The 16,294-nt window shown below is 67.0% G+C and overlaps 1 protein-coding gene across 1 annotated transcript; it reads left to right on the top strand.

Moving 5' to 3' along the window:
- Positions 1-492: 492 nt before the first annotated feature.
- On the top strand, positions 493-15,667 carry TRPM5 (transient receptor potential cation channel subfamily M member 5; the record flags this gene model as incomplete). The annotated part of the gene is given in 33 exon segments (XM_081240756.1): positions 493-499; positions 630-865; positions 1,239-1,416; positions 2,002-2,168; positions 2,911-3,094; positions 4,332-4,413; positions 4,501-4,710; positions 4,824-4,987; positions 5,108-5,254; positions 6,094-6,212; positions 6,476-6,689; positions 6,692-6,792; positions 6,863-6,997; positions 7,081-7,204; positions 7,554-7,699; positions 8,074-8,186; positions 8,422-8,514; positions 8,632-8,680; positions 8,684-8,890; positions 9,037-9,099; positions 9,103-9,159; positions 9,358-9,477; positions 9,571-9,745; positions 12,916-13,032; positions 13,035-13,053; positions 13,498-13,679; positions 13,854-13,939; positions 13,943-13,986; positions 14,740-14,782; positions 14,785-14,814; positions 15,142-15,202; positions 15,205-15,208; positions 15,559-15,667. Coding segments are annotated over 33 exon segments (3,786 nt in total).
- Positions 15,668-16,294: the final 627 nt, after the last annotated feature.

Consider the following 16,294-nt stretch of genomic DNA (forward strand, 5'->3'; position numbering starts at 1 on the left):
GCAGGTGGTGGGGGGCCGGGCTGGGCCCTGGCTGGCAGCCGTCAGCAGTGGGTCCGGGAGGCGCTGGGGGTGCTTGCTGTCAGGCAGGTTGATGGGACCCAGGTCCTTGTCACTCGGGCCACTCCTGGGACCCTGGCGTGGCTCCCAAGTCTCTGCTAATGTGCCAACCCCGCCAGGCACGTGGGCAGCGCTGGGCCAGGGGTGAGGGCTCGGTGGGAAGGTCCCTGGGTGGTGGGAGGGGCGGGGGGCAGCTAGACCCTTCCCTCCCCGGGCCTCCTGGGCCCACCTGGGCAAGGAGGGGCGTCTCTGCCACCTCGGCTCCCGCCCAGCCCCCCAGATCCCCCTGCACCTGAGCTGTGTACACAGGCCTCACCTGCTCGCCTTCCACCCACTTTCTGCCTGGGCACCAGGCACACCCAGGGTCCCATCCGTGTCCCGGGCTGACAGGGGTGTGGCCGGCCGGCTGCTCCCAGGGTGGGTGAGTGGGGGCATATGGGGGGTGGGCGCTGGGCCAGGAGGTGGGGCTGGGGAAGGGGGAGACGGAGCCCACATGGTGGGGCTTCGGGGGGCCGGCCAGTGGGAAGGGCACCGGGGCAGACACCCTTTTGGTGGCCCCCCATTTCCGCCAGAGCGGCGCCTGGGGAGAGGGGCTTCCCTGGTGCAGGCGGCCCCGGCCTCTGGCAGGAAGCGGGACAGCGCTTGCCTCTCGCGCCCTCAGGAATGGGCTCTGTCCCTGCAGAGAGGGCCCCGTGCAGGGTGCCGGGGCTCCCGTCCTGGCAGCCACGGGGGTGCTGGCGACCGACAGGGCCCGGGCCTGAGCCGAGGTGAGATCGAATTCGGAGGCTCCGGGAAGAAGCGAGGCAAGGTGAGAGGCTGCCCGCACCCCCTGTCCTGCCCTCAGCACTGAGCCCCTGCGCCCGCTCTCCCACCGCGGGGTGGCGGGTGCACGGGGCCTGCCCAGAGCCCCAGGCGGAGCCCGCTGTGGAGCTGGCAGCACCCTCCGGCCCCTGCCTCCTACCCCCGGGCACGGCGTGTCCAGGACCCTCCTCTCTCCGGCCTCAGCCTCTTCTGAGGGGATGGGGACGCCCAGGTCACACGGCAGGTCAAGACGGGGCCTGGGGGAGCCCTGGCCTCTGGCTGCAACCCTGCCCCCCACCCCGTGGAGCCCAGCCCTCCCCTGTGCCCAGGGCCCCCTTACCCAGCACCCCCATACTCACTCAGAATACCCCCATGCCCAGCACCCTGTGCCCAGCGGCGCGGCCCCGTCTGTGCTCTTTGACCTTCTGCTGGCCGAATGGCACCTGCCGGCCCCCAACCTGGGGGCGTCGCTGGTGGGCGAGGAGTGGCCCTTTGCCCTGAAGCCGTGGCTGCGGGACGTCCTGTACACGGGGCTGGTGAAGGCGGCTCAGAGCACACGTGAGGCCCCGGGCCAGGGCCTCGGCCCCGCAGCCCGCTAGCCCCACGGCCACCCTTCCCCGGTGGCAGCGGGAGCAGCCCCAGGGACGCAGCAGAGGAGCCTTCCCCAGGAGGGCCCGGCCACCCTGTGGGGCCCACAGGCCTCAGCGAGACACCTGGGGGCAGTGCCAGCTTCCACACCCCGCTGCCCGTGGGTGGGTCCCCTTCGCCCCCTCTGCTTCCCTCGGGGGAGGAAGCTGGCCCGAGGAATCTGGCCAGTCGCTGGGGTCAGAATCAAACTTCTGGGCTTTACTTTCAGGCCGCTGGGCCTTCAGAAAACCCAGTCAAGGACGTGGGGTCTCTGGTCTCCTTCACGCCAGAAATGATTGATTGCAGAAAAGACAAAAAGCCTGGTCTGTGCAACCACTGGGCTGAGGGCTTTGTAACCGGGAAAGACCTTCCTGGGTTCTGGCCCAGCACAGGCCATGGGACAGAGTCGTGGCCTGTTCTGTCCAGATGGCGTCTGGGGGTCCAGCTCCCAGCAGATGCCCCAAAGGCGGGAGGAGGCCCTGGGGCCACTGGGCGCAGTGACTCCCGGACCTGCAGGTTCCTGGATCCTGACCAGCGCACGCCATGTGGGCCTTGCCCGGTACGTCGGTCAGGCTGTGCGTGACCACCCACTGGCCAGCACGTCCACCAAGGCCCGCGTGGTGGCCATCGGCATCGCCTCATTGGGCCGCGTGCTGCACCGTCAGCTTCTGGACGCTGCCCGGGTGAGCGTCGGGCTCGGGGCACTGTGGCCTTGGGACATGGTGGGCCTGGGAGGCCCCCGAATATCGGCCACCCCCCAGGGCAGGAGGGCATGCCTTAAGGAGGCCACCAAGGCATGCTCACAGCTGACCACAGCCCTGCATCTGTGACTGAGTCCCCCCACAGTGGACAGGCCAGCAGTGGACAGACCAGCCCCCGACCTCGGGGGCTCAGGGGCCTGGGCGTGGGGCCGGGGGAGGAGTGAGGCTGCTCTGAAGGACTGAGGCAGGGAAACGACTCAGAGCCAGGGGAGGGGGAGGGGCTGCAGGGGAGGGACCGGAGGGGGAGCGGGGAGCCGCGTGCACAGCATGTGGCCAGCAGGTGGCAGCATCGCCCAGGGAACGGCATGGGGAGGGGCTGCCGGGCTCCCAGCCCGCACAGACTTGCCATGGGGACCTGGGCTCCAAGGATCCCGCCCAAATCGGTGCCCAAATGCCTGGCTTGGCCACCGCCCCGCAAGTTTGGGTGACCCTGGGCAAGTGGCCTCTGCTCCCACCTTGGGGGAGGGGTCTGAGGCAGGTCCAAAGGAGGCCCAGGCAGCCCTGTGAGAGAAGCTCCCCCCAGCGCTGGGCTCTGTCTAGAGGGTCCCCTCCCTGTGCCTGCCTCTGGACCCCCGAAACAGCAGCCAGCCCTCCCTCCGTCTGGAGGGCGGGGGGCCTGGACAGAAGCCTTGCCCAGGCCTCATGATGTGCGTGGGGGACCCAGGAGGACAGCCCTGTCCACTACCCCATGGACGATGGTGGCAACCAGGGCCCCCTCTGCCCCCTGGACAACAACCACTCCCACTTCATCCTGGTGGGCCCGGGCACCCCTGGGAAGGTCAACGAGCCCACAGAGCTGCGGCTGAGGCTGGAGAAGCACATCTTGGAGCAAAGGACCGGCTACGGGGGTGAGGCCTGCCTGGCTGCCCAGGGAGGCTGCCAGGGAACACGGGATGGGGGTGGTCGCAGCGTGTGGACGGGGCTGGAAGGACCACCAGGGCGGGCAGGGAAGGGCATTCCCGGCTGAAGGCACAAAGCATGCCAGAGTGTTGAGACTCAAGCCACTGGGAAGACCTGGGAGGGGGAGCTGCCAGCCACGGCGACAGGGGACACAGCTGCGGGAACTAGCCCTGCCAGGCAGCGACATTCCCACCAGTCGGCAGAGTGGCTGTAGGTCGATTTACAGTGGGGGTCCCCTGGCTAGAGGCTCTGGCTGTGGGCTCCGAGCTTTGGAAGGAAAATGAGATTTCCAAGTTTCAAGAAGCCTATTTCCCTCCACTGGCCCGAGGTAAGGTGCCACCAGGGGGCAGTGTTGTCCGAGGCCTGGGTACCGCTGTGGCCAGCTGTGGGTTCGAAAGTTGGATTTGCTAACGCTAGTGCACGACTAATATTTATAAACAAGATATGTGTAATTGCTTACAATATTTATAAGCAATGTGAAATATCTGTCAGCTGAGCACCCTTTAATGAAAACACAACCAAAGCTGTGTTTAAACCATCACCATGTGGGTGCAGTGCTGAGCCCCGTGTTCCTGATGCCTGGCGGCCCACGCAACCCAAGTATCCTCCACATTCATTCAGGAGGCGCCTTAGGAGTTAGAGGGGACCCTGCTGGGTGTGGGGCGGGGGGACGATCCCGCCTGCCTGGAGTCCTCCCAGCAGTTTGCTGGGCTCCTCCTATACAGCCTACCCAGCAGGTCCAGGCTTCTCTGGGGCTTCACCTTCAAAAGTCTCATTTCTGGTTTGTTTGGGGAAAAAACTGACCAGCGCCCCTCCTTCACCTCTTCGATGTGCTCCGTGGGCCTCGGATGACCTGGCAGGTGGTCAATAGAGCTTTCTGCCCTGATGCGGGGAGATGCCAGGCCCTCGGAATGTGGCTGGTGCAGCCAGGGACTGAATATTCAACTTGAGGTTTAAATAGCCACGAAGCGGCCACATTGTATAGTGAGGTGCGGAACTGGCATCCTTTCCCCGGGGGACGGGGCAGCCTGGAGCCCGCACTTCTCTAGAAAAAGCCTCTTGGCTGGAGTTTGCCCAGAAAACGTGGCAAGTTGATGGTCTGAGGCCGTGGTGGTCACCCCATGGGGAGGGTCCCAGGTCCCCTGCTCGCCCGGGCACCTGGGTGGACCTGTGCTCCGTCTGCAGGCACCAGCAGCATCGAGATCCCCGTCCTGTGCCTGCTGGTCAAAGGTGACCCCAGCACCCTGGAGGTAGGCAGGGCCGGCAGGTGGGGGCCTCCTGCAGGGCCCCCCGCCAGGCCAGGGACGGACCTGGAGCTGACTCGGCCTGCTGTCCCTCCCTGTCCACCTCACAGGATTTCCAGGGCCGTGGAGCACGCCAGCCCGTGGCTGATCCTGGCGGGCTCGGGGGGCATCGCCGACATGCTTGCTGCCCTGATGAACCAGCCCCACCTCCTGGTGCCCCAGGTGGCCGAGAAGCAGTTTAGAGAGAAGTTCCCCAGTGAGAACTTCTCCTGGGAGGACATCGTGCACTGGACAGAACTGGCATGCGCCGCCCGAGACAGGTCAGGAGGGCCAAGCGCTGGTCCCTAACCCGGACTCCGCCCCCTGCATTCCCCGTGCCCGGCCCCTCTGGCTGCAAAACTACCCAACCTTCCGGTGCTCACCCCTGCTTCAGGCCCTCAGGCCTGGGGGCGGAGCCTCGGTCTGTGGGTGGGGTTGTCCTGGGCCCAGCGGGAAGAGGGCTGGCATTCTCACTGGGGGACGTGGGGTCGTATACCACGTGCCCGGCCCAAGGCGCCACCTCGGGGCCTTTGTCCATCCTCAAGGCGTTGGTGAAAGGTGAGGCCTGGCCACGCCCACTGGGAGGCCCGCGGAGGGCACCGGGCAGAGGCAGATGGCTGACCAGCCTGGTAAGGGGTGGCTCCCGGCCCCTGCCCCGTCCTGGGTCTCGGCCTCCAGGGGCAGGGCCGCCGCCTGGGGGCTGTCAGTGGCCGGGAGGGACCCCTGGCACGGCTGCACTCCGCTGGGTGTGTGGGCGTGTGAGCGAGCGTGCTAGTGTGTGGGCGTGTGTACCGGTCACTGCTCGCTTCGGCCGTGGCAGCACGTGTAACAAAACTGGAGGAATACAGAGCCTACCAAGGCCTCCGTGCAAGGATGACGTGCCAATCCGTAGAAAGTCCTGCCTTTGTCAAGTTTTATGTTACTATATTTTATCACAATTTAAAAAACTAAACTGTTCAGTTAATTCAGGGAGTTTTAGCGTTTTCATAAGGTTGTGCACCGTTACTACTAACTCCAGAACGTTTCCACCACCCAGAAGAGCCCTGCTAGTCACCCCGATTTCCCCCAGCCCCCCGCAGCCACGAATCTGCCGTGTCTAAGCATTTGCCTACTTGTGGCATTTCCTATGAATGGGATCACACAGTGTGTGGCCACTGGCGTCTTTCCTTCACTGAGCACGATGTTTTGGGGGTTGTCCACGTTGTAGCCTGTGTCGGGGCTTCACTCCTTTTTAGGGTGGAGTAATATTCCACATTTCGTTTCTCTGTCCCTCTGTTGATGGGCACTCGGGTTGTCTCCACTTTCTGGCTGTCACCTGATGTGCTTCTTCTTGGACATAAACACCTGTGGAGGGGCTGACCGCTGGTGGGGGACAGGGGCCCAGGCAGGGAGGGGCTGTGCAGGGCAGGGGGCCTGGACACCCTTGAGGGAGGGGAGTCTCCTCCAGACAGGCCGCCGGCTCCCTGCTCTTCCGTTCACCCCTGGGGTCCCCTTGGGGTCCTGGCGCTCCCAGCATTGGCTCCTGGGGTTCTTGGGATGTCTTGTGAATCTAGAGGGTGTGGAGCAAACCAGGGTGCGATTCCCGTGGCTGTGCGTCTCGGAGAGTCACCTTGAGGGACCCTGCGGCCAGCGCCTAGGTTCGCCCTCCCCACCTCCGCCCGCAGCCTGCAAGAGCCGCAGCCAGGAGGTGCAGGACTACCCGGATGAGCTGAAGCTGGCCGTGGCCTGGGACCGCGTGGACATCGCCAGGAGCGAGATCTTCAACGGGGACGTGCAGTGGAAGGTGTCACCCGACTGTGGCCAGCTCCGGGCGGGGACGCGTGGGGAGCTGGGGCAGGTGGTGTCCGGGTGCCTCCTGGCCCAGCCGTGGCTGCGCGGGCCGGGGGGACCGGGGCACCTGCCGCTGCCGCCTCACTCGTCTGCCTCCCAAGGCAGGATGGGCCGAACTGCGGCAGCTGTGGGCCACCTGGCGCAGCGGGGCAGGCGGGGGCCTTGCCGAGGGTCCTCACGCCCCGCCCCAGTGGCTCCCTCTCCCCCTCCGCCCAGTCCCGCGACCTGGAGGAGGTGACGACGGACGCGCAGGTGAGCAGCAAGCCCGAGTTCGAGCGCCTCTTCGTGGACAGTGGCGCCGACGTGGCGGACTTCCTGACGTACGCGCGACTGCAGCAGCTCTACCGCTCAGTGCCCCTCAGGAGCCTGCTCTTTGACCTGCTGCAGCACAAGCCCGAGGGAGGCTGGCTGACGCGGGCTGGGCTGGGCGCCCGCAGGCCCGGGAGCCGCCCGCCTTCTCCCTGCATGAGGTGTCGCAGGTGCTCAGCGACTTCCTGCATGACGCCTGCCGTGGGCTCTACCAGGCGGTGGGCTGTGAGCGGGCGGCGGGGGGCGGGCGGGGCCGCAGCTGCGGGCTGACACCCCCGTTCTCCAGCAGCAGGACCCGGCCCTGCGGCCCATGTCACAGGCCCGAAGGGGCTACTGGGCCTGAACCAGAGAGAGAGGCCCTGGAGGGACCTGTTCCTGTGGGCAACGCTGCAGAACCGCCACGAGATGGCTACCTACTTCTGGGCCATGGTGAGGACTCCGGGGAGGGGACCGGGTCCCTGGGGGCGGGGTGCGGCGGGGAGGCAGCCGCATCCTCAGACCTGACCTCCCAGGGCCAGGAGGGCGTGGCAGCCGCTCTGGCCGCCTGCAAGATCCTCAAAGAGATGTCCCACTTGCAGACGGGAGCCGAGGTGGGCTGCACCCTGCGTGAGGCCAAGTACGAGCAGCTGGCCCTGGGTGAGCAGCCGAGGCAGTGGGGGCTGCAGTGACCCTGTGTTCCTCGGGGCCACTGGGCTCCCCCTTAAAATCCTAATGGGGGCAGACAGGTACACGGCTGACGAGGACGCAGCTCCAAAGCTCGGGCCAGCTGGGCCTGGTGGCCAGGCGGGCAGGGACACTCGGGGAGAGGGAGGCCCCCATGATCCCGACAGGCAGGCCGGGCCGGGATGGGCAGCCTCCGCGTGGCCGGCCTCTCCCGGGTCTCACCAGCCCCCTGGGAGGCAGGCACAGGGCAGAGGGCCGGCTGGAGGAGGAGGGCAGGCGGGCTGGGCCTGGGCATCGTGGCAGCGGCCGTGCCCTCGGGCAGACCTCTTCTCCGAGTGCTACTGTAACAGCGGGAAGTGCGCCTTCGCCCTGCTGGTGCGACGGAACCGCTCATGGAGCAGGGCCACGTGTCTGCACCTGGCCACCGAGGCCGACACCAAGGCCTTCTTTGCCCACGACGGGGTGCAGGTGAGCCCTGGGGAGGGCTGTGGGGCGAGGGACTGAGCAGACAGGAGGTGCCCCAGCCGACCCCGCTCACGCGCCTCCCCCAGCCTGTGTCCCGGCCATGGTGGTGGGGGGCTCCCTCAGCCGGTCACTCTCCCCACGTCCAGCCCTTTCTCCACCTCCAGTCTCGGCAGAAACCCCGCTTCCTCAGCTCAGCCCTCCCGGACCCCCGAGCCTGGCCTCCCCCATCGAAAGATCTTCCTTCCCCAGCAGGATGGAGGCTGGGAGGGGCAATGCTTCCGCTGAATCTGGAAGGGCAGGCCTGCTGCGGGCACAGCAGGGCAGAAGTGTGGAGGCAGGGGCAGGCGGGGGGAGGGGCAACCGTGCCTTTATTTCAGGCCTTCCTGACCAAGATCTGGTGGGGGGACATAGCCTCGGGCACGCCCATCCTGCGGCTGCTGGGTGCCTTCCTCTGCCCGGCCCCCGTGTACACCAACCTCATCACCTTCAGGTCTGTCAGGACAGAGCGGCTGGGGGGCCTTGGGCTTCACTGGGGCTGGTGGCAGCATGTCCCCGGCGCCGGCCCCCACCGCATCCAGCATACATGTGGGCCCCCCTATGCACGCCCCCTACCCGTGTCCCTTTGCAGTGTGTCCAGCACTTCCTCTGCTGGCTGGGTGCCTGGGACCAAGTGGGGGGCCTCTGGGTGCCCTCCCCACGTCGCTGAGGGCCCCCTGTGCTCCCAGTGAGGAGGCCCCTCTAAGGACGGGCCCAGAGGACCTGCAGGGGCTGGACAGCCTGCACATGGAGAAGAGGCTGCTCCGTGGCCCGGGCAGTCGGTGAGGGCCCTGCGGAGGGTGGGCAGTGGCAGGCAGGCTGGGCCCCGGTGGGCAGCGGCAAGCTCGGGCCTCTGGCCGCCCGCCTCACCACTGGCCGTGGCCTCCTTCGTGGTGCCGGGCGGAGCAGCTGGCCAAGGCGCCAAGGACTCAGAGTGGCCGAGGCCCATGAGCCGCCTTCTTGCTCACGCGCTGGCTGAAGTTCTGGGGGGCGCCCGTGACTGTGTTCCTGGGGAACGTGGTCGTGTACTTTGCATTCCTCTTCCTGTTCACCTACGTCCAGCTGGTGGACTTCAGGTCCCCTCCCCAGGGGCTGTCGGGGGCTGAGGTCACTCTCTACTTCTGGGTCTTCACGCTGGTGCTGGAGGAGATCCGGCAGGTCAGTGGTGGGCCCAGCCCACCGAGCCCCGTCCCAGCTCCAGATGGAGCCCCGATCCCTGACGGTCACAGCCTGGCCATGGCGGGGCTGTCCCCAGCTAGGTGGGGGCCCAGGTAGCTGTCACTGGGCCGTCTGCCCCCTGCCAGGGCTTCTTCACAGATGAGGACACGCATCTGGTGAAGAAGTTCACTCTCTACGTGGAGGACAACTAGAACAACTGTGACATGGTGGCCATCTTCCTGTTCATTGTCGGTGTCACCTGCAGGTCTGTGGGTCCCAGAGGCCTGGCAGGGGCAGCCCTGGTGGGCTGGTGGGCCAGGCTGCCTTCAGGATGGGTCTTCTCAGGCCCCGGAAACCCTGTGTTTGTATGTCCCATGCTGTGTGTCCTGGGGGAAGCCCCTGCCCTCTCTGGGCACCAGCAGCCGTCCAGCCTGCCTTACCCCCGCCCTGCCAGGATGCTGCCCTAGGTGTTTGAGGCCAGCCGCATGATCCTCGCCATCGACTTCATGGTGTTCACGCTGCGGCTCATCCACATCTTCGTCATCCGCAAGCAGCTGGGCCCCAAGATCATCATCGTGGAGCGGATGGTGAGCCCCCGCCCCTGGGAGGGCAGTGAGACGGAGGCCCACCGCCAGGCGGGTGCTGATGCTTCTCTCCCCACACGCCTACCCGCCGTGGAGATGAAGGACGTCTTTTTCTTCCTCTTCTTCCTGAGCGCGTGGCTTGTGGCCTACGGCGTGACCAGCCAGGCGCTGCTGCACCCCCATGACAGGCGCCTGCAGTGGATCTTCCGCCGTGTGCTCTACCGGCCGTACCTACAGATCTTCGGGCAGATCCCACTGGACGAGATCGATGGTCAGCACGCAGCCTGTGGGTGGGCGTGGGGGTCCTCTGTGCCCACTCTACGTGGGACCCCCACCCACCCCGAGGTGCAGCTGAACCGAGTCCAGTTATGAATGTTCCTTTTGTAAGACCCTGGACATGTGGCCCTTGAGAGGGGTGTTTGAGGGTCACAGGAGACCCCGGCCTGGAGTGGCTGAGAGCGGGGGGTCCCCGAGGCTGGCCCCCCAGGCTCTGCCCACCCACACAGGGCCACGTCCGGCAGGGGACAGCTCCAAGCTGATGTGTGTCAGCTGCGGAGGCCCCAAACTCGGACCTCGGGCTGGAGATGGAGACGGGGCTGCAGGGAGAGGGAGCAGCCTGGGCGGGGTGGGGGGAGCCTTGCTGGGAAGGGGGATGGGTAGGCACTACAGGTCGCCTGGGGTCTGGGCCCTCCAGCTGCCCCGCCCCCCCGGCATGTCCCCAGCGGGCATCAGGTCTCCTGTCCGCCCCCATCCACCCGGCCCCACACCCAGCTCCGGGCCCACCTGCTGGAAAGGCCCTTAGCTAGGAAGCCGCTCCTGATGGCATCTGTGCTTCTGGGGACCCACCCAGCATGTGTGCCTGATCTCCGGCCGGGTGTGTGTGGTCTGTCTGAGGGGTGTCTCCAGGGCGGCCCCTGTACAGGGGGTTGGGGGCGCTGGGGCTGGTGGAGGCTCTGAGACCTTCCCACAAGTCAGCACAGTGTGGGGGGCAGAGCGGCTCAGCCATGGGGGCTCAGGGAGACCTGGGCTGGAGGCAGGGACGCCTGTACAGGCTCTGGGATGGCTGGGACTCAGTGAGGGGGAGGGGGAGGGGGACCAGCCCCTCAAGCAAGGTGGGCCAGCAGCCAGGGCCCAGTGTGAGGGCCCAGGGCACCTGCCCTGCCGGGCACTCCTGGCATGAGGAGGGGGGCGGAGGGATCATTCGCTCAGGCTGGTGTCAGACTGAGGCCACCTGGGGCCCACCGGACGATCACGGGCACACTGTCCCTGAGGCCTGACCGTGGCCACTGCAGCTAATGACGCAAGGTCAGCGCCCCACGACCTGGTAAATATTTGTCAATGGGATGAGGACGTGACTGAAGCAAACAGGCCTCCAGGATGGGGCCGCGGTGGGGCTGGGCCGTCATGGGAGTTGCCTCCTAATTAGGGTGTTCTGCAGGCTCATTTCCTCGGCTGTTTTCTTAGTCCCGCAGCCTCCGGCACTGGGTCCGGTGTTTGCTCATCCGTGGGCACCAGTTTCCAGGCCATTAGTTTAATGAGGCCCTGCCTGCCCTCCAGCTCTTCCTGCCCGCACCACATGGCCCCTGCTGGGGGATGCTACCATGACCCCCAACACTGCCCCAGTCCCATGGGGCCCCTCGGAAGGAAGGGAGTGAGGTGGGCGCCCCCAGGAACAGGCAGGGGTGGGGGCTCATTCCTGTCCCCATGGCCACACGCTGGTACAAAGGAACTCTGTCATGGTTCGGGGTTCGCAGGAGCCTGGGACCACCTGGGCAGGACGGAGGAAGTGCAGACTCCCGGGGGTCCAGCCTGAATTGCTGCTGTGGCTGCCAGGCCAAGTTCCACAGTGGAAAGTCCGTGACCAGGGCCGGGCCTGGGCCGGCACGGAGGGTCCCTGGCAGGTCCCTGTCTCCCTCCCTGTCTCTCTCCCGACCACCCCCCCCCCGCCCCCGGCCCCTCCCTGTGAGCCCACGGTGGTGCAGCCAAGAGTAATTCCCTCACTTAGGCCGAGAGGGAAGGCAGCCCGCGGTCCCGCAGGCTCCCTGGTGGCCGCCCTGCCCTCCCTGCCCCACACGCGCCCGCGGGAGCTGGGGGCCGAGCGTCCAGGGCAGAGCTCCGTCTGTGGGCTCTAGGAGGTCAGAGACGAGGACAACTCATTTCCCAGCCTAGCCTGGTGGCGCCTTTGAGAGTTATGGGGGAGACGCAGGGGTCTCGTGACCACAGAGCCACTTCCATCAGACAGGTTTACAGCTTCACAGACACGCTTTCCAGGCCTGGCCCTGGCCCACCTCTCAGGGTGCCGGAGGGAGGGAGGAGGGTCACCCATCAGCCCCGGGGCAGATCTGTGGGCGGGGAGGGAGGGGGCAGCCGGGGAGGGAACTCACGTGGGGACGCACCAACCCCCATCACAGTAACTCAGGAGGGACTGGCCCCCGTGAGGGAGACACGCGCACACGGAAACAGGCCCTGCGAGCCTGACACGCAAGCAGGGAGGCGGGGACACAGGCACACACAGAGAGCCAGAGGCCCCCAGTGCTCCCCGGACTCAGTCACAGCATGAAGACTGGGAGGGGCAGTCACAGAAACACAGGCCTACGTGCAGGCGTGTGTCCGGGTCCACGCACACGCACGCACACGCACGCACACGCACGGCCTGTGGAGGTCCCCACCTGGAGCCACAAGCCCTCTTGATGGGGAGGCGCTCTCCCGGCGTCCTCTGCACCATCCTCCCAACTCCTGGGATGCGGTGGGGGTCCAGGCCGGCCCTGCACGGGTAGAGGCAGGCAGGGGAGGGGCTGGAGCTGGCCCCTCCAGGGCGTCCCTGTCCAGGGCGTGGAGCTCAGCCTGCTCCCAGGGCACTCACAGCCCCACCCAGAGGGCACTTTTCAGGCTGGCTTGTGCCCGTGACCACAGTGCTCAGTGTCAAGGGTGTTCTGCCTCCATAGGCTTTGGAAATGGTGCAGACCTGCCCCCCAGCTCAGAGTCCTGTGATAGGCAGTAGAGCCATAGAGGCCCTGAGAAGTCCTGCAGGAGAGACTCCACCTCCCCTTGCCGAGGCCAGCTCTCCCCACACTGGCTCTGAGCAGAGCCTTTGGCGGTGGTGGTGGTGCTTGGGGGTGACCCATGAAGCAACCAGCAGAAACCGGGGTCCTCCACACGGCCTTGGCGCCGCCTCCAAAGCCTGCGGTCTGGCTGTGAGCTCGGCCCAACGGCAGTGGGGAAGTGGGGCTAGCACCACCAGGCCAGCCACGCAGGACTGGAGTGTCCCACGACAGGAACTCAGCGCTGAAGCCCAGATGATCCCCAGGAAACCACAAGAGTTGGCCACCTAACCGGAGCCCTCTGTCCCAGGGTGGCCTCGACCGCAGGACAGAGCTCTCGATACCCGAGGGCGTTTGCGGCTCGGCCTGCACCTCCCGCACCGAGCCACTCCCCTCTCAGAAGCCCGCGTGAACTGCTCCGTGCGCCCCCTGCTGCTGGAGGACTCGTCCTCCGGCCCCAACCTCTATGCCAGGTGGCTGGTCACCTTCCTGCTGGTCACCAACGTGCTGCTCGTGAACTGCTCCTAGCCATGCTCAGGTGCCCGCCCTGCCTCCTTTTGCTCCGTCCACGTCGGGGGCCCTTAGTCCCAGCGTCTCTGGCCCAGACCTGCCTGGCCCTCCGGACCTCAAGCTGCATTCACCTCTCTGCCCCCAAGAGGGGCCTGGAAATGGGGTGTCACCCAAAACCGTGGCTCCCCTTTGGGTTGGGCCTGGAGGTCAGGGCACCTAGGAGGTGGTGCAGGGCACGGCAGGTGTGTGCGTGTGGGTGGAGTGACGATGCCTTCCCAGGCCCCCGCGCCCCAGGGAGTAGGGCCCGGGTCTGCGAAGGCTGCAGCAGAGGGGGGGGGGCACTGGAAGACCCCCGAGGAGGGGAGAGAAGTCACAGGAGGAGGGGACGGCGAGGCGGGGGGAGCCCTTGGGACTCCGGGAACAGCGCGGGGAGCCGGGCCGTGTGCCCACCGCCGCCCACACGCGTCCGCAGCTACACGTTCCAGGTGGTGCAGGGCAACGCGGACACTTTCTGGAAGTTCCAGCACTACCACCTCACCGTGGGGTACCACGAGCGCCCCGCCCCGGCCCCGCCCTTGATCCTCCGCAGCCACCTGGACCCGGTGCTCAAGAGGTTCTTCCGGAAGGAGGCCCAGCAGAAGCGGGCGCGCCCGGGCGAGGCTTGGGCTGGACTCAGCTGCCTGGACCAGAGGGGTGGGGCGGGGGGGCCCTGGGCCTGGGGAGGGGCGGCGCGCCCTGGCCCCGTCTGCAGTGACCCTGCAGGCCGGTGCACCACAGGGAGGGCTCCTCCTGCCTGGCCCTGCCCCTGAGGCTGCCTGGCCCTCCCAGAGAGGGACCTGACGGAGCCCCTGGACCAGAAGATGGTGACCTGGGAGGCGGTGCAGAAGGAGAACTTCCTGAGTGAGCCGGAGAGGTGAAGGAAGGACAGTGGGGAGGGGCTGCTGTGGAAGACGGCCCACAGGTGCTGGGACCCGGCCCCGCTCCCCCGACCTGGGTGGGTGTGGCGGGCGGCCTGGGGTGCTGAGCCCACCGGGCAGCTTACAGGGAGGGACAAGGGCCCTGCCTGGAGCGCTGGCCGCCTCCCCCGCAGGGTGCCGGTGGTGAGGGGCCGGAATTCACGCCATGGGACTGGGGGCTGTGAGGTCTTTACCAGGATCACTGTTGGGCATCAGGCTGCCTTACATCGGGCGTGGGCTCTCACGTCACAGGGTCTGAGCTGGGGAAATGGGCTGAGAGGCGCAGGGATGTGGCCCGGTCCAGCACACGGCCTCCCTCCCGACCCTGGACAGAGCTCTGCTGGGGCCTTGCCTGCCCTGCATTTGGGGGATGGGGCCAATACTCATGGTGTCCTCTGCTCTGGGGTCTCCAGGTCTTCCCAGAGAGGTCCGTCCCCAGCCCTCCCTCAGACCCACGTGCCTGGTCCTGCCTGCGGGTGGGGGGGCGGGGACAGCCCTGCCCACCATTGCTGGACAGAACCCCACCCCCGCCCCGTGCCTGCAGGGAGGGTGCAGCAGAGCTCTGCACCCAGGCCCGAGGGGCCAGAGCACCCTGAACTCAGGCGCCCACACAGGCTCAGTGACCCCCAAACCCACCCGAAGGGCCTGGGCCACAGGATGGGGGAGGACGGGAAGGTTTCCCAATCTGGGAGCCCTCCCCGCCCCGCCCCGCCCCACGCCGCGCTCAGCGGCCTGCTGCCTGCCTGCTCCTATCCTAGGGTGGACTTTGTAGCCAAGTACCTCGGGGGCCTGAGAGAGCAGGGGAGAAGCGGGTCGAGTGTCTGGAGTCTCAGGCAGGCAGGCACACCAGGGCGCCCTTCTCTCCCGGGGCAGGGGCCTGGCCGCGGGGCTCAGCAGTCAGGGCAGGGAGGGCCTGGGGCTTCGTACTTGTACCCACCCTTCCCTGAGGGGGAGACCCTGCAACTCTCCCCAGGGGGGTCCTGCATTTAAGACCCCTCACCGTCTACTACCCACGTTACGGTGCTGGAGGGCCCCCCCGCCCGCCTCCTTCGAGAGGCAGCCACCAGAGGAGGGTCACAGAGCAGTGCGGGCGCCGGTGGGCCCGGGGAGGCGGACACAGGGCTTGGCCCGGGAGCTCCCAGCGCGCCTCCCTTCTCCAGGTCAACTACTGCACGGTGCTTCTCTCCTCCATGGCCGACACGCTGGCCCGCAGGGACAGCTACTAGAGTAGGTGTGGCTGTCCCCACACGTCCTGGGTGGGCTTGGGGCGGGGTGGGCGCGAGCAACCCACCGCCAGCCCGCTGGCCTGGGCCTCCGCTTCCCACCTGTCCTGGGAGGGGCCCGGCCTACGTCTCTGATGGCCTTTGGCTGACCAGTCTTCAGGGTGGGTAGGGGCTCTCTGACGAAGCCCACTGACCCAGCCAGGGTGTGAGGGCGTGGCCACCCAGACTCCGGAGCCTCTGCCTGGCCCCACTGGGCTGCTGCCCCCCCCGCCCCCGGCCAGGGCCACCTCTCCCTTCCCCTGCTGCCCCACTGGGCACCCAGCAGCTAAGGAGGGGCCTCCCTTCCCCCACCAGACTCCCGAACTTCAGTGGTGGGAACCCACAGGCCTCTGCTGACCATGGAGGGGGGGGCCTGGGCAGCAGGGAACACCCAGAGGCCGGCCGGCTGCCCTCGAACACCTGAGCCACTCGGACTGTCTGCACGCGGGGCCCACCTCTCCCAGAGCCCCAGGCCCCATGGACGCGCCAGCCTGCCCCCACCTCCAGTGGAGCCCCCCAGCAGGATGTGGCTCAGGGTTTTGCCAAAAGGAACCACTCGCTGCCCTGCCCGGCACCTTCCCTGGACGTCCCGGGCACGGGGTGCAGCGGTGTGTCGTGGGCCCTCCCTGACAGGCAGAGCCCTCAGGACCCCGACCAGAACCAACCAGCCAGGCCCAGGAGAGCAGACGCTTGCTGAGCGCCCTGTGCGGGCCACCTCCCTCCCATTAGCTGCCTTGGAGTCCAGGCCCAACCTGTGTCGCCCACCAAGAAACTGGTCTTTTTCTGAAACGCCTGCACTTGGAACTTCTGTCCTTTAAGACCCAAGACTGAGTGTTCACCGTGTGTCGGCTGCCACGGCATGGCCCCGACAGCTCGCACAGTGAGCGCCGGGCTGTCCGGCCTGGGCAGCGGCTGCGGGTCACCTCCCCAAGAGGACCCGCCCCCAAAGCTGCTTTATCTTAAATGGAGCCTGGAAAGCACACCCATACCTTGGGCTGCAGCCCCACATGAGAGTGGACCCCAGGGGTGTCTGGGAGGTGTCAGGCGGTCA

The sequence above is a fragment of the Mesoplodon bidens genome (genome assembly GCF_964165515.1).
Source record: "Mesoplodon bidens genome assembly, chromosome: 7".
Taxonomy (NCBI): Eukaryota; Metazoa; Chordata; class Mammalia; order Artiodactyla; family Ziphiidae; genus Mesoplodon; species Mesoplodon bidens.